Source organism: Lineus longissimus, chromosome 1 (genome assembly GCF_910592395.1).
Source record: "Lineus longissimus chromosome 1, tnLinLong1.2, whole genome shotgun sequence".
In the NCBI taxonomy this organism is placed as follows: domain Eukaryota; kingdom Metazoa; phylum Nemertea; class Pilidiophora; order Heteronemertea; family Lineidae; genus Lineus; species Lineus longissimus.
This window is the reverse complement of record NC_088308.1, coordinates 5,089,070-5,113,127: the sequence shown is the minus strand read 5'-3', so window position 1 is coordinate 5,113,127 and position 24,058 is coordinate 5,089,070. Positions and strand designations below refer to the sequence as shown.

General features: G+C 41.8%; 3 protein-coding genes and 2 non-coding genes across 5 annotated transcripts; 1 reads left to right on the top strand and 4 right to left on the bottom strand.

Moving 5' to 3' along the window:
- Positions 1–2,984: 2,984 nt before the first annotated feature.
- Positions 2,985–8,615, bottom strand: LOC135498291 (Golgi to ER traffic protein 4 homolog). Its single transcript, XM_064788542.1, has 9 exons — positions 8,485–8,615; positions 8,017–8,095; positions 7,614–7,695; positions 7,089–7,244; positions 6,534–6,672; positions 6,011–6,151; positions 5,602–5,677; positions 5,078–5,147; positions 2,985–4,910 (listed from the first exon to the last, which is right to left on the bottom strand). Exons 1-9 carry the CDS (start codon positions 8,604–8,606, stop codon positions 4,780–4,782), a joined length of 996 nt encoding a protein of 331 aa, XP_064644612.1. The 5' UTR covers positions 8,607–8,615; the 3' UTR covers positions 2,985–4,779.
- A 545-nt stretch (positions 8,616–9,160) lies between these two features.
- Positions 9,161–12,861, bottom strand: LOC135498284 (uncharacterized). Its single transcript, XM_064788529.1, has 3 exons — positions 12,577–12,861; positions 10,484–10,739; positions 9,161–10,113 (listed from the first exon to the last, which is right to left on the bottom strand). The coding sequence occupies exons 1-3, from the start codon at positions 12,657–12,659 to the stop codon at positions 9,904–9,906; spliced, it is 549 nt and encodes a 182-aa protein (XP_064644599.1). The 5' UTR covers positions 12,660–12,861; the 3' UTR covers positions 9,161–9,903.
- A 1,591-nt stretch (positions 12,862–14,452) lies between these two features.
- On the bottom strand, positions 14,453–17,288 carry LOC135498276 (UPAR/Ly6 domain-containing protein CG9338-like). The gene is made up of 4 exons (XM_064788517.1): positions 17,161–17,288; positions 16,568–16,729; positions 16,003–16,053; positions 14,453–15,594 (listed from the first exon to the last, which is right to left on the bottom strand). The coding sequence occupies exons 1-4, from the start codon at positions 17,219–17,221 to the stop codon at positions 15,425–15,427; spliced, it is 444 nt and encodes a 147-aa protein (XP_064644587.1). The 5' UTR covers positions 17,222–17,288; the 3' UTR covers positions 14,453–15,424.
- Positions 17,289–18,767: 1,479 nt separating this feature from the next.
- Positions 18,768–18,841, bottom strand: Trnan-guu (transfer RNA asparagine (anticodon GUU)). Its single transcript has one exon. It is a non-coding gene; the product is annotated as a tRNA-Asn (tRNA).
- A 791-nt stretch (positions 18,842–19,632) lies between these two features.
- On the top strand, positions 19,633–19,706 carry Trnan-guu (transfer RNA asparagine (anticodon GUU)). The gene has a single exon. It is a non-coding gene; the product is annotated as a tRNA-Asn (tRNA).
- Positions 19,707–24,058: the final 4,352 nt, after the last annotated feature.

Here is a 24,058-nt window from a genome sequence, read left to right as displayed (position 1 = left end):
ACAACAAATTAAATCGCCACCTTTGACATCACGACGTCATTTACGGGAAGACGTCATAAGGCGATGACGTCACCACCGTAGCAACTCATGCTTGGTTACAAGAGGTCCTTGCAATGTCCAAATCCATGCAATTAAACACATCATATTATTTCCCTCGTGCATCAATAAGAGACAGGGTGGCAGAGTTGGATGATAGAATGTTTCTGTCTCGAATTCTAGAGCAGGATAACAATGATAGAATGTCGAGGGTAAGTGAGACCTTGAGGTAATTAGTCCCGCAATTAATATTGGTTTTGGTTTAGCGTTCTCTCGCAATAAAAACTTCGGTTGTTTTCCTTGCCTTCTCCTTCGTTGGTGCGAGCCACCACACGTCCGATCAGCGATACAGCGTCCCAGCAGCACGGAACATGTTTGGCGCAATCAATCAAATTTTCAAAATCAATCACTTACTGGTATATGATATTTCAATGATCAAAATTACATTAGAGGAAGCAATGCGCAAAAACAGTTGTATTCTGGAATGCTTCTGCAGCTCGGCCGTTGGGTTTATATCATATTGGCGGTGTCTCGCCAGAGACGACAAATGAATGGACGGTTCTGACCGATTTTACAGTACATAACGACAGTTCGAGAAAAAGAGAAATTCAGGCTGCACAACTGATCGGAGGGCGATATATACCTCGTGCCCCGCCAAGAAACGTCGCATAGGCTATTATGCCACATGCAGTGAATTGACTAATTTCATTGCCCCTATCACAAAGTATATCTCACCTCATAGAATAATGTCCTTGAGTCACAGACACTTTTTGTTTCGGCATATGTAGGTATTGTGCATCAGTTTAGAGAATCCAATTTTTATAGGACATGGTCAAACTTCGAGCACAAATAGGCGAGCTGGAGGCTAAATCCAAGGTAAGATATTTCTGAGCATTTCGGCCATGAAATAGACGGTATCTTTAGAAATTGGTCATATGGAATAAGAGAAGACGCCGTAGCTCCGATGCCGACATTATATTATGCATTCCCATATCCAGTTGAGAAGCCAGTATATTCCAACTCATTGTTGAATTGTTGAAAAGACCCCCACGATAGCGGCAAGTCTCCGGCCTTCTAGCTCAGTCTTGAAGTGGTGCCAGTTTTAACTGAATGACATATCTTGGCCGATGACAAACTCATTAAACTATGTCAGCGGACATTTGCAGGATGCAGGGCTACTGCCTTCTTCCATCTCATCACTATAGACGAGTTTTGCCGGGGAATTTTACTGAGGAATACTTCCTTGGGAGCTGATTTGCCCTGGTGGTCTCAACTAAAATTTCGTCCTCCTAACCCCCAACAGAACCCACATGCGCCTCCTTCCATTTCCACATTCTTTAACAGCGGTTCCGTGCTCTTCCGTCCTCTTCCGTATTCCGTCTCCTTTTTTCCTTCCTTCCCTTTTCAGCTTCTACAGACAGACATGTCCATCGCCCAGGTAGAATTACTGAAAGCCAAAGCCTCAAGAAATCATTACCGAAATGAAAGTGAGCGTTATTTCAATGAGAACCAACGCCTCAAATGGCAGGTGTTTGATCTCGAGAAGGATAACAGGGCACTGAGATGCGACATCCATCATGCCAACATAAGGAGGGTGCGTACTGCATTGGGTAAAGCACGTTTAAGTTATGGGATCATTCGAAGGACACAATGGGTGTGGCATGGGAGAGCACATTCTTGTGGTGGGAAAGACTATGCATATGCTCAATGGGAGAAAAATTATCGGGGACAATTCAACTGACTAGACAGACAAAACACCTGGACATGCATGACAGCTCTGGGTCTTACAAAGGGACAAAATGTCCTGGTGAGACAGTTGAGGGTGTCAAAGAGAGAATACTTTAGGACAGGATGTTTGGGCGTCTCAAGAGATAAAGATGTCTCAGATGGGCAGTTGGGCAGTTGGGCCTCTCAAAGAGAGAGTATGTCCAGGGAAAGCAGCTTTTTGAAGGACAAAATGTGCTGGTCTTGAGGTAGGACAGTCGGAAGGGACAATACATCCAGGCAAGACACATGGAACCTTATTCGAAGGATGTCCTTGGTGGTCTTTGGGGTGGATTCTTGGGATTTTCGAATCACAATCAAATGTCTCCTTTCCTGTGCAGCATAGAATTTACAAGACTATTCCACACTCATTCTTATCTAGGGCGATAGTGGGTGCAGATGATGGCAAAAGGAAAGTTGTCACTTTCTAGTGATTTATCAAAAGTCCACTACCATATTGTGAAAATATTAATTTCAGTTCTGTGAAGGTGTAGGCAGTCACAACGCAGGGTGCTGTTTGAGTGGAGTTCGAGATGTCAGTCATACCAGTTTCCCCTGGTCCACCATTGCCAATGCAAGTACAAGCACACTGCACCGCCCCCACACAGGAGGTGAGAGGACCGTAGACGTCACTCGCCAAATCAGACCGTATCGAGACTGTAAGCCAGGCTGCGACATTGCCGATGATATTAGTAGTTACATAAGGTATTAATTCATCAATATTATCGAGCTACCTGTGCGACACTCAACAATAACTGAATCCATCAACCAATTTTATTAAACTTTTTAACCCCACCATGTAAGGAGTGTTCTCATTCTTTTACCCCTTGATAAAGGGACCTCTACCTCTTGGTTTTCTTATGGTTGCACGAGAGAAAATGCCACTAGGCACTTTACACGATTGCACCGATCACTGTACTGGACTGGTCCAAACCAACTAATTGTGGTCACTGAAAACGACCCTCAGTAGAAAATGCTTGTTGACACTGCCGTGTTGCTCCGATGGCCATAAGGCTGAGGGATATGATGATGGTGATGATCTATCATTCAGTCAGCCTACCTGACCAATGTTATTAGACTATTTCTTTCTCGTATTGGAAAACTGTCAGTCAGGGAGAGACCCATATAACAAGCACAACTCATCCAGCATCGTTATAAGCTGTGATTAATAAATAGGACTGGAATGAAGTATAACATATTTTATTCATATATTTTGTGGGTGCGCATTTAATCTACAACTTTCAAACCCCACAGAAAATAATTCGTATAAGACTCATAATCGATGAACAGAACAAAAGTATGAATAAATGCAATACCCAGTAACTTAAATTGAACCTGGTGTTCACTTGAGGAATTGGCTACAGCTGCAGTTATACAGCATATAATTTGTGAATGTCTCCAAGACAGCTGCTGCAAATTCCCTGAGCACCAATACCAGATCAGGTCCGCCAAGGTACTTTCATACAGGCAAAATTCAACCCATAAATTCCCATTTTTCTACAACCATCAGCTACAAATTTATTTGGTGCTGTGTCACACATTATATACATTTTACTTTGAGCTAATTCAAAACAGTAGACAAGTTTAATTCATGGGTTCAAATTTGCCGGACATTATTGCCCCTTGGCGTACATTATGCAAGTAGAAATTATCAGGGAGGCTTATTCAAATACATTAGTGGGTTCTTTTAGCGCACATATTCTACACCCCACAGTCAGGAGACCCCACCAACTCCTGCCAACATATCTTCCAATATTCTCAGATGACATAAATACCCCTAAAGTGCCAACCGTTATACCTAGCAGTGGCACATAGTTTCCTCCTAAGCCTAGACTACAAATTTAATTTTCCAGTGATATCCATTTAATTATTTCATAAATTGCCCAAACCAGTTTTAGATCAGGATGGGCAAGTGAAATGTTCATCAAACAGCTGATAGTGATACATTGAACTGTGTCACCAAGTCTGTTGCAAGTGTTTCTAGATATATTATCAGGTGTTTTGAGAACAGAGTTTAAGATGCAGTAATTGTCACGTATATATTAACACATCAAGAAATTGACCACAGGCATAATGATCATCAAAACACTCTTGTGAGACATCTAGAGGTGCAAATCATTCAATTGTACATGTATCACACATGTGCCCGATAATGTCACACAATCACAGTTATAGAGCAAACACCTGACAGTTCATAGAGGGTTCACCAAGAGTCATGCTGACTTATCGGCGGTGAACATCAGTCCTGAAGTCTCATACGCACAACGACGACAGATCGTCATGCCAAGACCCTTCTTTCTTACACCCATATGCCTCCTCTATACATCAACCTAACCAAGTTCCAGAAAGCGGCCAGATCTTGACAAATCTCGAATGCTAATGCATTGAATAGAACTGGCCAGATTAGTACTTGTTCTGTGAGGTGTACAATGTAACCCAAAACACTTATTTCAATGAGTGTAGAGAGAAAATTGACTGCATTTGTGATATATCATAGGACTATAAAAGTCACCAGGTGACCTAGATTGTCAAAGTTTTGATTGCTCGATTAAGTTAAAGGAGTAAACACTTTCTCGCTTCAGAAAATAAAAGGGAGTTCATATTTACAAATTTTTGACACAGCTGGGCAAATTTCTGCCTAAACAGTGTAAATTTCGAAATTTATGATATCAAACTGAAGACCCATGAACTGATCCAATCAACAGATGAATGCTTTTCAGGCAGAAGCGCTGGTGTGAATTCAGCCCACCACCTCTAGATACTACAATAGGCCTGCCAGTCAAGTAAAAGGGAGAAGGATCACACATGATAGCTGCATCCAAGGTGACCCATTACACTTTTAGTGATTGATACAACCGAGCTGGACATCTAAGATCAGCTAGAGTTCAAACCTGCCCACAACCATATTTCTAGAATGTTCTATTGATAACTGTAATCGCAGGGAGTCTCTGATGAGTTGGAATCTCATGGCCATCGTTCTCAATCAAGATCCTCCTGTTGTACAGGCCGGGCTGGTGTCGTTGAGGGTCCTGGACGGGGTTCCTGTGGTCCTGGGTTTGGCATCTCCTCATCATCATCCTCAAAATTGAATAAACTCTGGAATAAATTACCTGAAACAACAAGCAAAATATGAGGAAAACATAACAAATTTTCCTTTTTTTGACAGATTTTGAAATTTCTTTCTCTGTAGGACACTGCATCTGGTCCTAAATTCCATTTATTACATCCTCTATGATCAGGACACCTCTGAATTACAGACAGCATATGACTAACTTACCGAATAAACCACCCCCACCAGTCTGGGGTGGAGGCACACCAAAGAATATCTGTCCAATCCTATCCAAGTACTGAAACAATAAAGCAATACTTTTTTAAAGTTCAAGCGAGGAGACACTGACACTTCATGCACTGATTCCACAATTTGTAACAAATTAGATTCGTTCAGGAAGAAAGATTATAATGGTCCAGAAGGCGACAACCATAAAATCCTATTCATACATGGACAACGTCTTAATGCCATCGCCTGATTGAAAAATATTCCTAAATCCAAACAAGGTTTGACCTTTGATTTCTAGTCTGCATGATAGGTCGGGTTGTACAGACAAAAGTAAAATAGTCAGAAGTTTGTGATGTTCAATGTGACTATATAATATAACACATTATCAGTTTTCAAGTTTACAAGTCACAAGTCCAAGCGATAAATGATCTGCACATACAAATGATGTACTATGACAGGAAATCAGGATGTAACAACAACTCTTGTAACACAGAGTTGAGCCAAATCAGCGATGGAGAACTTACCTCTGTATACATTGGATCTCTTTTGATAGATGTTTGATACTGCTCACAAAGAATAGTAAATACTGTCAGTTTACCACTGAAATGGGAAGCAAATAAGGAAATGAAACTAACTTGAATTGAACTTATTGAAGAAAAATCAAGACTAAATTTTGTACTTTCTTTTAAATGCAGAGGTTGTACAGTAAAATCAAAATCTGGGGTTATGTTAATAGTATTCTCCCTCGAACACTCCATTTAGTTTCTAGGACTGTTGAGTCGTGAACTCTCCACAGACAGTGCTATACAGTCAGACGCTATAGTCAGAAAGAAGTCCAATGGCCACATTTATCATTGCAAGAGAACACTACATTTAGCGGTTCCCAAATATCTCAACTGGCTAACGAATTTGTAGTCTTTTAGATAAACTTACTCTTCAACAGCTAAAAGGAGAAACCAGCAAAAGTTCAGCAGCGGCTTCATGAATGGCGGGCCATCTTTTATGAGAGGGTGACTTCTTGTATACGTAAAAAATACAACATTAGCTGACTGTTTATTTTTCCGACATAAATATCTGAAAATGAATGTTGTGAGATTAGATAAGTATCATCCACTGCAGGAATTTTCCCAAATTCACACATTATTTTCAAAGACGAGATATTTCAAATTTTTAGCACATTAGAACACGAGATACTTTGACTCTTGAGTTTTTGAAAAAGCGGCTTGTTTACAACACAATGTAGTAGATGGAAGAAAGTTTCGGTTGACAAACTTGGGGTTTACAGTAATCTCTCCCACAGTTTTAATAGAATCTGGACAATTGACCTGGGAGACAATACATTGGTAGCAGCATTTATTCAACTGATGATGGCAACAGTGATTTACCATTGACCGATTTCTATCAAGTGTACAAGCACCAATCAGTTATTTCAATTGAATGTTTGAATAGTACTTACTGTAGAACTGCTTGTGCTACAAATAAGTCCACTTCAGAAGGATAACCTTTTGTATTGTGGTACTCTATCAACATATTAGCACACTCTTCCCCGGCTGTTGAATGCAAGAAGTGATACCGTGCTTCTGCATAATTCTTTTCTGAAATAGAAACAGAGAGCGTGAAATACAAAACTGGCCCAAAATGGCTAAGAAAACACGCCACACAGTTTTCTACAGAAGTTTATCTGGATAAGGCTGGGAAGTGAATGTAAAGTGCTTTGAGGCAGTACAGTTGCACTTTTTGTACATTATGTGCAGTATAATATAGTGCTTTACACAAGAACTTAAATTTCATTTTCATATCAACCCAAAACCACTTTAGAAACATGACAACATTAATTGAGGAAGTTTCTTCATGACAGGGCTTATGACCTTTCTCTAAAAACAATTTGCACTTCACATGCATAGCAAGTGGACGATTTACTCCAGCAAGACTGACCACCATACAAACAGACCAAACTCACAGTGCCCCCGAGAGACCTGCCCTTAAAAGGTTGGCATCATTTTATACTTACCTTGCCATAGATTAAGTGCTAACTGTTGATGTAAGTCTGGATGACCAGAATGATATTTCTGATTTTCGCCCATCGATGCCCATTTGATGGCTGAACTTGTGAACGCTATCCTATCTTGGGAATTTTGGAAAGATTTATGGATATTGACAAGTTTACCTAAAGAGAGAAATGAATGACCAACATTTGTTTTATGACATGTTTGTTTGGAGTTGCTCGAGTTGCTTGAGCGTTCTTATCAAAATTGCAGAGTTAGCTTAAAAACTTGATTTTTATGGCCTGTAACCCCACTCCCCCATTCCATTTTCTATTTTAAAGAAAGGCAGATGAGCCTGTATCACTACCTGCTGCAATATGGCATACATGTACTTTCTCTGCTGTACAACAACTCACTTGAAATGAACGTTGATGAAGCAGGTGAAAACAGAATCACAACAGACTTCAATTCAAATGAGAAATCCAACTCGTAGCGACCACTAGCATTGTCTCTGTCTCAACGCATAATTACAGCTTTCTTCTGACACTTACCTACAGAATCATTATCAACTGCCGAGGAGGCATTTTTCATGATTTCTAGTAAAAGCATGGCTAGGTCTGCACCACTCTCATGCTGAAAAAAATCAAAAGAAATGTTGATAACAGTAATGCACTTTTACCTGCACTTCGACCCACCGAATCACTGGATAAGTAACTGTAATGTATGATGCAGGTCACAAATGTCAGTGTAAAAGACTACCTGGCAGCAATAGGCCCTTTTCCAGATACGCCGGTACAACCTGGAGTCGGACCAACAAACAGATGGTTGGTTCGACCCGAGGTGGTTCCGGCATATCTGGAAAAGGGCCTATATCATTTTTCAGCATTAGATCAGTCACAGTCAGGGACAAAGTCAAGCAAAACCTGTCCCTACAACAGCAATAAGCCAGCTCACCTGATCATGTTTCAGAAAATCCATAGCACCCGAGTAAAGTAAATCAATTGCCTCTGCATACTTCTTCTGGGCATTGTACCTGCAATGAGTTCAAATCACTGTTACTCAATCATTGAATCAAAGCTAGTATTTGTTGTTAGAACAACTCACATTCACAAGTCTTCCAACTTCTCACTCCACGCTCGTCGCACTCACTGGTCACGGCTGGCCTTTCTTACCATGATTGAATCTCTGTCGTCTGAGATATCCAATGAATGAATAATCAATGACTTAATAGGGTAACTCTTATTTCCCATCTAACCAGACTAACCAATTTCACACCGGCCCTGGTGGCAGAATCTTAAACTACCCACTTGTACAAATATTAATATACACGCAATACACTGGAATCTTCGGGAAACCCACGATCAATAATCATGTAGTCACAGGTGAAAAACATCGACCCTGCCTTAAAAGTGGGATTATTACCTAAAATACAATGACCGGTACATCTGGTGTGCTTCATAATATTCACCGGCCGCCACACTGGCTTTTAATTTGGCCAAAACTCGCCGTGCACCACCGCCGCGTCGACTCTCTGGATCCGCCATTTTGATACTTTCCCGTTCAACTGCGCATCCGACTGCGCCGGTAGAATTTGGGTCTCGTTTGGGAGTTTTTCCCGAATGTACGCGATGATGACCAGCCCCATTAACAGGACGTAACATCTATTCGGGAAATATTGCCAATTGGGCCGGATAAACCGGAAAACCCCAAATATTATACATTTCTTCCCATATAATTCTTACAGTGACCATTTTCCCGTGAAAGAAAGTTGGTCTCACGTGTCAGTCATCAGTTCACAGAGAGCAACAAGTGGCATCATGGAGAGGCTCGGGCCTTGATAGGGAGCTCTTCGTTAATAGGGCTGGTGAGCGAGAAGACTCGGGTGGTGGTTGTGCTTAAAGAGTTGTCGTCAGGTAGATATTGGGTACTACCAGTCTCGTGAGAGTCAGATAACCAGCTGGCAGTGGTTGGTTGTTCCTTTGTCGTCCGTCCTTGTGTATAGCTTGGAACTATGTTCATGGAGAGAGGCCCCCTCCCTCTAAATTGTCCTTTCAAATCTTTGTCGCCGATAATGAATCATAACACAGATGCATTTAGATAAGTCTGTAATATATTATGTGACATGAATATCTCAAGGTTTTCATCAAAGACAACATGATTCACATACCGTTATCTATATACGAAAAATAGCCACTCGGCACAAAAATGTATAAAATACCGGTAAAAACATCGCTTGTAGAGTCAGAAAACGAACCTGATATATGCATGTAGATGTAGCATGCCGCATGTATTGTAAGTGCTGACTCTGGTCACATCATTGCTTTGTTGTGCTTCAGAGTAAAAATACCCACAGAATAACAACACCCTGTGACAGACATATCAGTGCAAAATCGCTGTCAACTTCAACGGCCCCTGGGCATTTTACAGTACTGGAAAAATGATAACCATGTATGAATTGAAAATTGAATCATGATCAGATGACAACGCGGTACAATGAACAATTAAGGTGTAGGGATATAGAGATCGAAGACCTCAGATTAAAAGGGTACATTAGAATCCTTAATCACCAGGCCAGTCTAGCCAGGCAACTATTCGGCGCACCGGCCAAAACTACACTCCCGAGGCAGTGGACAAGCGTCGTCATGACGATCAGTATTACGAAATGGATCATGGACTGCAGAGGAGTCTAGCCAAAACGAACGTGTAACTTCGCGTGAGAGTTCCCTGGAGTAGTTTTCCGCTGACCTGAGCTATAAAAAGTTATTCTGACATGACAATGAATCTTGCATATAAAGGTTTTTGAAAATGTATTTAATTCGTCTTCTGTTTCTCAGCGCATTGTCATTTTTCCATTAGGTTAGGTTCAGTTGTGACTTTGTGTCTCTTGAAATAGGTGATCAAAAATATCGCAACTCCTAAAAGGACAACTAGCATCACAGTCTGGATGATTATCACAGCCACCAACATGGGCTGCATTCCGTCGTAAAGACATGGCACTGGACATGCGTATTTCGCGGGCGTTCCTTTGAAATTCTCTTCGTATATTGTTGTCTGAAATATAAAATTAGAGATGTGATCATTTCTCTTCAACGTCACATCATTTGTTTCATGCTGGCGCCAATAACATATGCAATTCTGGGTTTACTCCCTTCCGCCAAAATGATTGCACGGACATGTTACATGGCAGAATAAAGAACAATGCCATAGGTTGTACCAGAAGGCGTCAAGCCATCAACGACTAATCCCAGCTGAGTAACAGGCTCCAGTACCTCTTGTTAACCAATCAACCATTCTGAAGCACCACATATCGACTTAAAAAGTGGTGATAAAAGTTGGTAGATAGTTTCATTGGTAGATAGTTGGTAGATAGCTTGACGCAGTGACTCAAGGCCGCATTCAATTAGATGATATAAAACCCTACCTGGTTCACGATGTTGTCAAAGATGATTCTCATGGACTCGTCAGGCATGGGACCCTGGTTGCGGGCGACTATTCCATCAAGCACTGCGTTGGCTCTGCTCGGGTCGAATATGGGTAGCGCACGTTTCCTCTTCCATTCCCCGATATGGTTAGCTACAATTACCCGCTGGTTGACGGCGTCTAGGATAATGTTAGAGAAGACATCGATGTTCTCTCTCCAGCAGGATAGATCGGCGTCATCCACGGTACAGTCGTAGCTGGAAAGAATGAGAACACGGGCATGAAGATATTTTAAAATTTGATTTGAACAATCTGGAGATTATGGACTTCTAATACATAATCTGCTTCAGATCGAATTATGGCCATTCGTTCTGAACCATGGATGTTAGTGACTAGATCACATGCCTCTGCCAGTTCCACATAAGTGCATACATATCATTCGGCTAAAGACCACAGCACCGCCGAAACGACGACCAGTTCTTGCCTGTCGCAACTGAATGATACTAGAGCTGTTTCTACCATGACGGCGTTAGAGACAGGGCGATTCTGTCTTCATTGCAATCATTTCCAGCCAGGACGAATTCGTTGTTACGAGAGACCGTGTGATGATCTTTACTAAAGACAGGGCAGTTTCGTTTTTACCTGGGACAGGGCGAATCTGTCTTTACTTGAGACAGGGTGCTCTAGCACCCACCGGCGACAGGGCGATTCTGCCTTTACCAGAGAAATGATTAAACCATTTATCTCACAGAGAAAGCGTCTGTTCGTCTTTTAATACCAGAGACATGCAGCACCTCCGTCTATATATAATGATCAAAGACAGTGGCTGTTTCCGTCTTTGCGAGAGACATGGCGATTCCGGCCTTACCAAAGACAAGAAGATTCAGTGTTTACGAGAAACAGGGCGATCAGTTCGGCTGTGCCAGGGTCAGCGCGATTTTGTCTTGATAGAGCATCTTTACCAGAAGCAGGGCACTTCTATCTCTACTATCAGAGACCGGGTGATTCTGTGTTCACCGGAGACGTGATAAATTCGTCTTCATAGAGATCGGGTGATTACATTATGTCTTTAATAGAGGTGATTCCTTCCTTAAAGGACATGGTTATTTCGTATTTACAAGGGACAGGATGATTCAGTGAGGACAAGTCTTTCTCAACCAGGGACAGGGCTCGGCATCATGAATGACCCACCAAACTGGGATATTAGCGGCTGGGAGCCTGGCATTGATCGAGACAGGGGTGCGTTTGTCTTCGACAGTGTTTTTTACTAACACAGGCGTAAACTAAAACGGGTGAACGACCGATAGTACCGATAATAACAACGTCGTTTATTGGAGAGGTACTCACCAGTCATCGGGTATAATGGTGTGGGCCTCTTTTTCGTTTAACGAGTTTAATCACGCTTTGCACACAAATCCTTAACCTGAATATATCACCCACGGAGACTCGTGTTCGACCTAGATTTCGTTTCATGTATATGATGTGATTAATTTAGTATAAGACACCCAACTCCCATGCCGAATAATCAGTGTCGTGCGTCAATCCTCTAGAGTCTCCTTCTGAAGGAGGGATCTCCTACGCACAACGCCGATAAATCGATGTGCCTCATACGTGTGACCTACACTGCACTGATATACGATGTTGGTGGGGCATCCTCCAAAGTGGCCCTGCTTTTTACCATACCCCACACAAGTTCAATTTGTAGTTAGTTTTAAAAGATGGCACCTGAACACAAAGACACCAAATTGTGTGAAATGTTTCACCGTCTCCAACAACAAAGGGGATGTGAAACCGAGTTAGAATTGACCCAAATGCGTTTGATTGAGGGAGCTTTAGGTGAGGATGAAAGACCTTGCTCAGAACCGAAGATGGTGAGCTCAACTCCAAGAATAAGGCCTATAACTGGTAAACCCCGGGGCATTCCATTTGTTCGTCTCGTCTCAAGTTTGAGAGGGAGGGACGAGGCCGGTCAACTGCGTCCGGAGTGTAATGTCGGGAGTTGTCCTCAATTGGCGACGAAGTACAGTTGCGAAGTTGTACAATACAGTAGAGTTGTACAGCATATAATCGTTTCATTTCATTTCATATTCTTACCTGCAAGTCGCTCCCGAGCAGACGACGAACGCTAACGTCAAGACTATGAATAAACAGACGATGTTACAATCAGCAGACGACATCCTCTACCAGTGATGAAATTTGACCAAAATGATTGAAAATGCTGGAGAAGGGGACAAGATATACTAGGACGCCTGAGTCACTCACAGGAATGGCTCATTAGAACTTTTTCACGAAAATCTCTTGGTCATAACAAAGGGCCTCGTTTGACGAAGCCGGGAATTCCCATGTTTCAAATAGGCATAGCACTTTGCTATTTACATTGCATTGTAAGATATGAATAGATACCGGACGCAAAATAGTGTAGTTCGAATAGCTTGATCTAACCCAGATACGATAGCGTGACACAATAAGCTTATCGAACGGCTCGAAATAGTGTCATTGTGAGATATATGAGACATGGCAAAGCATGTAGAAAAGTTGGTTGTGACCTAATATATGGCCAACTGAATGTAAAATGCGAGAATGGCAACCCATATCAAGCGGCTTTTTTTCGTATCAATCCATGGCTTGATTCAAAGCCTTGAAAGTCGAGACAGCTCTTGGTCGAGTTTACAGCACACGATTAAGTCAATGTCCGATATCAGGTGGGGTGGTGTGTGGGAAGACGTTTTATCATTTTCAATATCATTTTACTGGTGGGTGGCTTAGTAAAGAATTCTTTGGATGCTATCATCAATTAATAAACCACGATATTAATTAATGAAACATAGTCATATAAGGGATTACCCAATGTCATTGGAAACGGAGGGAAATGACGAATCCCGGTTACTCAAGGAAAGACTCATAATCGTTGAAAATTAGGTCAAGGAGACTAATGATACAGTAATTATAATTGTACCTTCCTCCAAAGATAGTACGAGCATGAAAGCTGGTCCTGGCTGCATTTGGGATGAACGATCACCCTCTTCTGGGACAGACGTAAAATATATCTCACTTGTTGGGTGACAGAACTTCTACCCTTGGCAGCGACATGAAAGATGTCTCATTCGTTGGGAGACACAACTACTGCCACCCTAGTCTGGGAGAAACATGAAAGGCGTCTGACTTGTTTTGAGACAAAACTGTCACCCTATTCTGGGGGAGACATGAAAGATGTTTCGTTTGTTTGGAGACAAAATTGCCACCTGGCCTAGTCTGGGAGACACATGAAAGATGCCTTGCTTCTTGGACAAATTTGTCACCCTACATTCAGGAAGCATAAAAAAAGTCTCATTTGTTGGGAGACATTACTGACACCCTATTCTGGGCTATACATGAAAAAACATCTCGTTGAGGGACGAAACTGAGATGGCCATTTGGGGGGACAAGACACCCGGCCTATTCTAGGAAAGACAATACGTCTCAGTTGGTGCCCCGACACGCATAAAGCTCTCAATGATTCTGTCATCTATATAAACTTCCAGCACTGCCTAGGAATGTTGGATGCCCCTTGTTCGGAAACAATCAGATTTGGATGACCCTAAGTTCCTCACAATGCTGCAATTCGGAACCAATGGCAACTCTCCTTCCAGGGTTCTGGAAGATTCATTTCAGTTTCTACAGATTTGGGAGACACAACCAAAAGTTCTTTTGTAGAATGTATGTAAATCATCTTTATTTGCAATTTATTTATCATTGTATAAAATGTTATTTTTACTTATTATATAGCATTATAAAATGATCTGGTCAAACCATACATACACTTCAGATGCATAATATTTACATTGTGAATATATAAATGCTTTACATATAATACAAAACATTCTACCATTTGACATCCCTTATTGTAAGATGATAATAAGTCAGAAGATAACTACATATAGTTTACTGGTAGATATTTTCAGAGAGTGGTTCTGTGCTTTTTTGTACAGACCAGACCCTTGGTTTAGTTTTGAGGTAAACCATCACTTTTGCACACGCAACAGTTTTCTGTGGTTCTGATTAGGATGGAGAGGACGGTTGAACAATTTCAGAAAACACTGGAATGTTAAAATGGGTAAAATGGCAGGAAAAGGATACTCACTAAAATATCTAAATTTGAGTCCAATACGTGATCAACTAAAGGCTATATCTGCACCTTTAAAAGAGATGGAATGTACAACAGAGCTATAAGCATATGATATGATGGGATATACAAGCTGAAGCTATGAAACAAAAGTTTATTGTAACCCTGGAAATACTGAAATTGCAATTTTGGCAAACAATAACTTTTATTTCGTGCTTTGACAAGTTAACTTGGATTTTTTTGCAGATGAATATTTTTGCGATTATCTACACAAAAATAAAACCAAAAGGCACCCAAATATTTCCAGGTTTGCAATATACATAACTTGATAAGGAATTCATAGCAAATAAAAGGAATTGGTTGTCTAACCAAACACTTCGACAGTTGAGTGTATCTACCAACTGAATAAGCTGAAATATTGATGTCTATTACAAATGGAATGTTCTTCATAAATCAAGCCTTGCATAAATGTACAAGACTTCTAGTACTCCCTCTTTTCTAATTTCCCTTCCCGACCCAACTACACGTATTGGAACAAGACACCAATAGATAGTGATTCAAGGCTGTTTAAAGTACCGCTCTTTTTGGTTATATGCCTTGAACCTAACTGAAACTGTACAGCATCTTGTAGTGCTTGAAGCCACTAATATTTACATTGGCCATGTTGTACAGAAAGTATTAGCTATGGCAAAAGTGTTGACAGCAAAGTTTCACTTAGGTGGATAGCAAGATGCCACACAGGTGCCTTCAGTTGGGAAAATGGCATCTTTCAACCAACAAATAGAAATTAATCCGAAATACAATTCAAAATTGATATATTTGCAGTTCGGTTTCAAACCATTAGTGAGAAAAGTATTTCATTAGAAAAGCTGCTATTATTGACACAATGATGAGGACGGAATTTGTGGATATCGTCGAAGAACCGTTGCAGCCATCTGAAGTGTAACAGAAACACGTCTCCTTGAAGACGCCACTGTCGATGTATTCCCAACGACAACCCACAGCAACGCCTGAAAGACATAAAGGAGATTAGCACGACAATTAAAAATTGCTTTGTTATTTGCTGGTAAAAATAAGTGCTACTTACCAACGTAACAAGACTTTTTACTTTTGTCAGGAGAGTTTCCTTTCATATAAGCACATAACATGGTCAACACTGGTCGTTTCATGTTTCCTCGGAAATTTTGTTGTGATTTCAAAAGAGCCTGAACTAAGCTAGACTCCTGTAAATACTGTAGTCACATGGTCGACCAGCACAACCTGTCCACAGTCTATTTCTAGCTTTCAATAGAGATGGCCTGTTATTTCGTCTAGATTAGTACTTTCATCATCCATGAAGATGAAATTAGTTGGAATCACACAGAGTGAGACAACCCTGGCAGTCCCAGGGGTATAATAGCTGAACTCTCTTGACTTACCTGTTTCCGAGATCGAGCCACACCTTCTCGTGATCTTCACCCAGCCAAACCCTGAAAATAAAAGCCATAAAAACATTAGTTTCCAAAGTTTCAATGAATGATAAAATGCTTCCAAAGGATCCCAAATGTCTCATGTGAAGACAGAACAAGATAGACTGAGGGCCGAATTTACGAAGGGTGTTTAAGAGTTAGACGCGTGTAAATTCTACATAATCAGTTTCAGGGCCTAATGCGGTTTTCATGAAGAAACCCTGCAAGGCCCTGACTCTGTCTATTCAGACATTAAACGCTGTTTTAAGCTAAACACCCTTTGTAAACTCGGCCCTGAATGTTTATGCTACAGGTTTTATTGACACCGAGTGAGTTTTGTCACCGCTGTCAGATCTTAACATTATAAGAATCTTCTTTCTGGCAATAAAGATTTTTTGGGCTATGTTAAACACGAAAATCGGTTTAGTTTTTATTTGGTTGGTAAGTTGCTCAGGGATGGATGTTTTGTCAATTTGGGCAGTGGACTTAAAGAGTGGAGGTCTTGTATTCTGTATCCCTTTCAGGGAAAACTTACATCCAGGTGATTCTTGATACACTTTCAAGCAAAACGTTCCAGGAACCTTCGCCTCGAACCCTCCACAGTTAACCATGGCGTTGATATTCTTATCAAATGGCCGATCAGCCGGGCATGTCTCATCCTCATTGCTATCACACTGATAACACTGGATGGTGTAACCTGAAGAAGAGGTATTTTTGGAATTAAGAATTGGTCATGAATGAGGGGCTACTCTCAGCGTGGAGACCGATCAACGACACTCACACTGCCACTGGTGCATGGCAAACAACTGCTTCAAAATCACCCTGTATTGCTGTAAGGTGGTAGGTTCCTATACAATCATAATTTAGGAACATATATTGCAGAGAGTATACTGTGCAGCGATAAAGACGTCTAAACATCATCGAATCATGTAATTTTGAAAGTTGGCACCAAATATAATACAAAGTAAGTTAGTATCACAATAAGAGAAAACAATGTATACATTCATGTACATTGATGTACGCAGATGAGCCATGGCAGTTCTGAGTTGGTGACCTACTTCCAAAAACACAAATTACAGTACATTTGAACCAACACAAAGCAGTAAATGGTAGAAAATAAGAACCTACCCTTCTTTAAAAGAGTAAGAAACACCGTGGTGCACAAAATTAACCCAATATCAAGCTTCATTTTGGGTAAAATTGAATGTAAATATTCGGAAACCGCAACAAAATGTCGCTGACTCAAGTCTAGACGATTTCACTAAGCCAGAGAGGCGATAGCTTATGCTCCACCCAATGCAGAACTTAAATGATGGTATATGTTTAGATTAAAATCGAGGGCATTAGGAGAGTAAGTGCTTTTATATTTTCAAAAATATGCATGGACGTTTTTTTTAACTCATTGAAATACAACACGACGGGATAATTCATTGGGAATCTCATCATACTACCCTAATAAATTAATGAACTCTTCCAATTAGGTTTAGTGGTACAACTTTCTATCCCGGGAAGGCGCTACTGATCTTGACGATTGCCTTTTGTTTTTTGGCGGGCTGTTTGAAAAAGTAACGTTATTTCCGTATCCGGTATTTCGGCTGTTCGGCTGCCGTACCCCCGCTTCATCATTGATATTGATGTACAAGTATTATTGTTATCATTGAGACATCAATTCGTCGTAAACTTTCCTGACACATTTAAATTGAATGATCCTTTTCTCTTACAGGCGACGACATCAGTCACATCATCGGGAACGTGGCCAGACAGGGTCTACGTTGTCATTCTTGTGTTGCCATCACAACCATAGTCGATATCGTCTCAACCCTACATTCGGGACGCAGCTGGATCGGCCTGATCGTCTCTGTAACCTTAAAATAGGCTTCGATCCGCTTCGCTGTAGAAAGCGGGACGGCCCAGGGCTGGTCTATCGTCTCCCTTCCTTCATATCATAGATCCGTCCTCACAAGGCCGTCTATTCAGTATCCAGAGAAAGAAATACAACAAGGTGTAGCAGTCAAAGATGTCCTCCTGGAATAGTGTCCAGTGGGTAACCGGGCTAAAATAAAAATGAGTTAAAATGCATAATTCTAGAATACATGTATAGTCTCAAACTACAAATATTCGTGACGAAACGTAGCATACGTGTCGTTCTGAAAGGATGGCTTCTCCCCGACGGTACAGTACATGTATTTCATGGCACGGTCTGTAATGCTTTTATTCGGGGGTTTTGTGTGTTTGTTTTTTAGAGAAACTGGTGACATTTATGAATAAGTACATAACCAATTTGTCAATCTATCACAGCTGATTAGCCACCCCCGTATCCCCGCACCTATCACGTGTGCACATCGATCCAGAATCCATAAACTGCCTATCTCGACGGACGAACTACGGACCCAATTATCATCAGTCAACGACATAAACAAGCACTAATCGTCCCATTATACCATGATTGGGTATATTTTACCAAAAATAGCCACTGCATGAGAGTGTTAGCCAGTGTTATGATGCCACAACATGTTGCTAGTATAATGATGAGGCTGACACGGAACATTTACTACACTTGGCAGTTTTGTGTTTTCTCCTATCACCAAAAGCTCGGCAAGAAATTCTTATGAAACCGAAACCGAAACCACCTCTCACATACCTACAAGTATAAAAGCAGATTTCGTTGACAACAAAACAAGGGAGTGGTATTTTTTAATATCGGTGAAAAAAAATTGATGTGATAAAAGTGTATTCGTCCCTGGGTGGGCTTGAACCACCAACCTTTCGGTTAACAGCCGAACGCGCTAACCGATTGCGCCACAGAGACAGACGGTATTCAATGCGGTATTAGTCAGCCTTTGAAAGACAGTTCAAACTTTAACACCGTGATGAGATCACTTTTGTTGTGTCATGCGTGTATGTGTGTGTGTGTGGGGGGGGGGGGGGGGGGATTTTCACGATTGCGACCGTTCACAGGATCGTTCCGATACTGGCACAAACTAGTTAATACCAGTATTAATTGAGTATCATCATTGACACCATTGTGACAGCCAATCATGATTCACTAGGCGTTTGGGCCAGACAGATGGGAAAGTCACATGCATACTTGGACACAGCTCTATATGGTGATAATTATGTTGGCTAACTTTTAAAAAGTAGAAAGCTTAATTATGCGCATCCAATGTCCATTTGGGAAGATCACATGAGTAATTAATTAAAGGTGAACTGTCGTTTTTGAACTAAGAGTATACCTAAGTAGGGGAAGTACAGTATACACAGTATTGGCTTTTGATCAACATTTGCGCTGAGCTATGCGGCTACAAGTGCAATGTTAGTTTCTGCACGTATGAGATCGCTGCGTTCGATGAAGATCCGGTTACTTCTGACCAGTATACCGTAATGAGGAAACGGTCCTGATTTATATGCTGTTTAGGCCAAATTATCACAAACAATAATATGCAATAATATTGTGGGCCGAATCAAATTACGCGCTCAATATGATTGTGACATTAAAATACGTCTTTAATTATCCGTTATTACCTAATATTGCAGATTACTGGTAATTGTGTTAGGACTCGTTTTGGTCAAAAGTAGAAGTACAAATGTATTTGTCAAGCTGTCTCTGTGGCGCAATCGGTTAGCGCGTTCGGCTGTTAACCGAAAGGTTGGTGGTTCAAGCCCACCCAGGGACGTTTAATTTTTCTATTTTTTTGTATTTTCTGTGATGAATGCAGATTTTTGCCACCTATTTCTTTGATGAACTTGGGGAGTTCAATTGAAATTTTGATCGATTAACGTCAAATAACATATCAGCAGTTATTAAAGATAGCAGGGACTACGAATACAATGTTATATGATTCCTGCGCAGCAGGTAGCTGTGTTTGTTCCCATGTACATGTATATTCCCAAGATCGAGTCAACCCAATTTGTGGTCATTCAACTCTGTAACTACATGAATGCACGGAAAATCTATAATTCCAGATATAAACCTTTATGGCATTTTTCTCTCTCACCAGATCGACCTTTCCTCCTATCCTGAATGATTTGCCCTAACCTGACCTAGACAGACCGGCTCTGTTGCCCCATCGGTTACCAGGGTTACCAGTTATTGTGCGTGTCGGTGTACCCAAGGGTGGTATTGATTCACGGAGGATATATTTTTCGATCTATAGCTCCACCTGTAATGTCTGAGTGAAGAGCACCACTAACGTTAGATTTTTGTCGCTGCGACCTGCAATCATGATCGCATGCCACAAAAAATGCTCGTTTGCGGTGGCCATTGCAGGTGCGGCGAATTGGTGATTGGTGATCGCACCGACCAGTGATCAATACCAAACCCAGCGAGGCCGGATCAGACCTGCAGACAGACGAGAGCAGCGATAATAATCGCAGATTGCGGCAATGAAAATCGCTCGCAAACAGATTCATTTAGAAGCGGAGGTAATTGCATAATCCAGTCGATAATACAAGTCTGGATATTGTGGTGACGGGTGCCGTGTCCGCATGTGATATACGCCTTCATGGTTGGTGGTATGGGCGGAGGTGTAAAAAGGGACAACGAGACATCTTTATTGACACTTGACAGGAGGGCGGCAGGTCAATATTGGTCACTCACGCTGACCACCCAGAAGTACTGCCAATCCTATGAAGTACATGTACTCCTATTTTCTATATGTTCGGGCCCCGGAATGTAGGGGAGGGGCGAGGCCGGTCTACTGCGTCCGGAGTGTACCCAGATGGGGTAACATCTTCGTCGACAAACACCCCCCTTCTGACGCGATAAGATTGTGTCTTTGTCCTCGAACGTCGGGTGGACAGGCACATCCAGTTTGGCGAGCTCAACAGCAGCGCAACAGAAGTTGGCTCGACCGTGATTATATTCATGCCACTGTATCATCACTTTCATGATTAATAGCATGTCAATATAGCTGCATTGCCCGTGCCTGCTTGTCTGGTTCCACAAATCATTGATCGGAAGACAGCATTGATTACTTATTGGAAATGGCGTTTTTATTCTCGAACTGGTGGCAGTGACCTGGTGGCAGTGGGAGATTAAGCTGAGGTTATTGGTAAAATAGCGAAAGGCGTCCACATGACTAGGCTATAGACCAGCCTGGCCCGTCCCTCCATGCAAGATGTATAGCATAGCGGTCCAGAGCCTACTTCACCGGACCCTACTTCAATGGGCTACGACATGACATGACATGACGTGAACAATACATGGACTTACATCGTACGTTTGTTCACAGTGCTTGTTTTTAGTATTACCGCAGTTGATGGTTTACCGTTTCGTAATAGGCACTGAATCTTACGCGTTGGAACACCAACCTGGACAAAGGGATTCAGAGCCTGATTCCAATCACACCCTGTCCGGTCCCACGGGCAAGTCACGTAATACATGTACATTGAATAATACATTATTGCTAAACCACCAATTCACAATGGTGCCAAATTTGTCAATTGGCGGGGCATCTATAATTCATCGATATTGCTCTGTTTATTCATTTTGATCAATCATGTTCATTGCACGAATGCAGAGGGGGCCGGATGGGGATTCAGAACAAGGCGTTTACATTAGTGGAGTATAAGTCAGTTATTATTGGACACAAAGTAGGCATCAAATTTGGTTGATGCCGCATGGATTATATATATTAATCAATTATTCACAAAAACATTTGCGAAATAATTTTTATTGCAAACACAATGATGATTGTTATAATATTATCTAATTGTATTAATGATTCATTGCATTGAACACAGCGATTTTGGATACCATTGCCATACCAATGCATTCCGCAAGTCAAAGTATGATTCGCCGATAAACCGAAACCTAGCTAGAATTCATGAAGTTATGAAAGCGTGTTCTCAACCTGATACGCCACAAAGTTCTTTGTAAAACAAAACGTTGTCAGTTTCAATCATCACAAACACAATTGAGGAGCTAGAATAATATTACCCACGGGAACCCGGACTACTTTCTTCGTCAAATTGACTCCTGGAGTCCAAGGTCCTCAAGCCCGGCCGGGTCATCAATCCACAATCATGACAATGGCACTGCTGAGAAGGCCAGTTTCAGTTACAAATAGATAGCATCAATATTAGCTGGTCATAAACACCTTTATCGCAGAATAAACAGATATATGATGTTTAATAAATGGCCCATGAATTCGACCCGAGTGCATGGAGTGCGGACACTTCCGCCGACGCAGACGACCCAATCCCTGACCTCATCAACCAATAATGGCGGTGTAATGACAGCAATTTTTCTATGATGAAACCATTAAAATGATTAGCCTAAATGTTGATATATGACCCTAATGAATATATTAGCTTCTGCATGGAGAGTGCTGATGTACCCGCTGGGAGCCAACACGTGTAATGTCCCCGGGTAATGTCTTTCGTCTCAGTGGTCTCAGTGGTTGTGACAACTTTCTGGATACGATTTACTGGGGAATTGGAAAGCATTCTTCAGTCTGAACCGCCTGCAAAAAAAGCCTGAGAAAGGTTATTGGTTCCGTTTTGAGGTCAGGATGGTTAACCATGACTTGTGTCGTCAGATCGATATGAGCGGGCCTGAAACATCACTGGTGTACGGACCCTTCCTGGCTTGATCTGACCGGCTCTTATCACCCAATGACACCTTATCACCGACCTTTCCTATCCCAATATATTTACACAATCACCTCGCCACCAGCAAACGGCCAATTAAGAGAAATCTAATTTTCCGATCGGCTGCAGGCAATATATTGCTTGCGGCCGCTCTTCAGTGTCGTTTTCAGCTCAGGATGAACCGAGGCATTAACATGTTTTTGAAGGCTGGTGAGAGAAATAATAGAATTGCTCTCAGATGGCCTCTTATTCCTTTCCTCGTAAATCAACGAAGTCGTTACCGTGGCTGCTGGAGCTATATAGTAATGTCACATCCAGTTGAAAGGATGCTTGGCGGATATTGATCTGCATATATGCATGTAAGTAGGTGTGGTCATCAGGACACCATGCCTACTCTGGCTACCCGGGGAGTCCATTGCATGCGCCCGGAGTGTCCCTGGTCCCCGTGCGCAAAAAAATGTGATAAGGCGGTCATGCATGAAACTTATCTGCTTTGCAGGACGCCAGCTTGTCTCAATATCGTGCCAATTGAGAATCGTGAGAAGTCTTCTCCAACAGCAGAGTAAACGCAATTTGCTACATATACATACAATATAATGATGGGAAAATCTGGGGGGAAATGATATAGCACTGATGTAGCACAGCAACAACAATTAGTGGTGATTTCACCAAGTCTTTGAATTGCACAAAACAAGTATTCATGGAATGTGGACCCCTGTCGGAGATGAGGACACGAACAAAAGATGAAGATAACTGAAGGTAACCACAGGTCGTTGCCGGTGCCCAGGACGGGGAGAATCAACCGCAGTTCCGGCGCGCTCGGGGGGCGGGGGCTGCACAGCCTCGAAAAAACTCCAGGGTGGAATCAGGCATTGACGCCGGCCGGACGGCCCTTTCCTCTATTTCCAAATGATGCACATGAAGCAACTAGTGACTTGCAACAGCAGTAATTGGAACGATGTGACTATTGGCCAAGCCATGCTGCTGAATTTTGGGAACTCGGCTCCGATTCATTGGTTGTTGGTGTGGCGGGCGTGAAAGCTGGCCTTGTCAATGAGAATTGGGTCACCGAAGGCTGCAAAGGCGGCAAAACTACAGAAGTCAAACTGGTTAATACATTGACTTAGTTTGCTTGCTAGGACCCCTTCAGCGTTTCGCGATTGGATATTAGGGAGTTTTCGTAAATCCCCGAAACGCCAATGCGAACGCCTATCTCATTGTTTGACCTCCTGATAACGAAGTCGAACAAATGCGATAGGTGTAAACGTGGACGTTTCGGGGGCTTTGCGAAAACTCCTTAATGACCGATCGCACGTGGGTTATAAAAAATCTATAAAAAACATAACTTTCTATATCCCTAAAACAATGTTAGTCAGGCAGTATGCCAAACCATGTTTTGTGTGTGATTCATATTTGTGGCGATATATATATACGG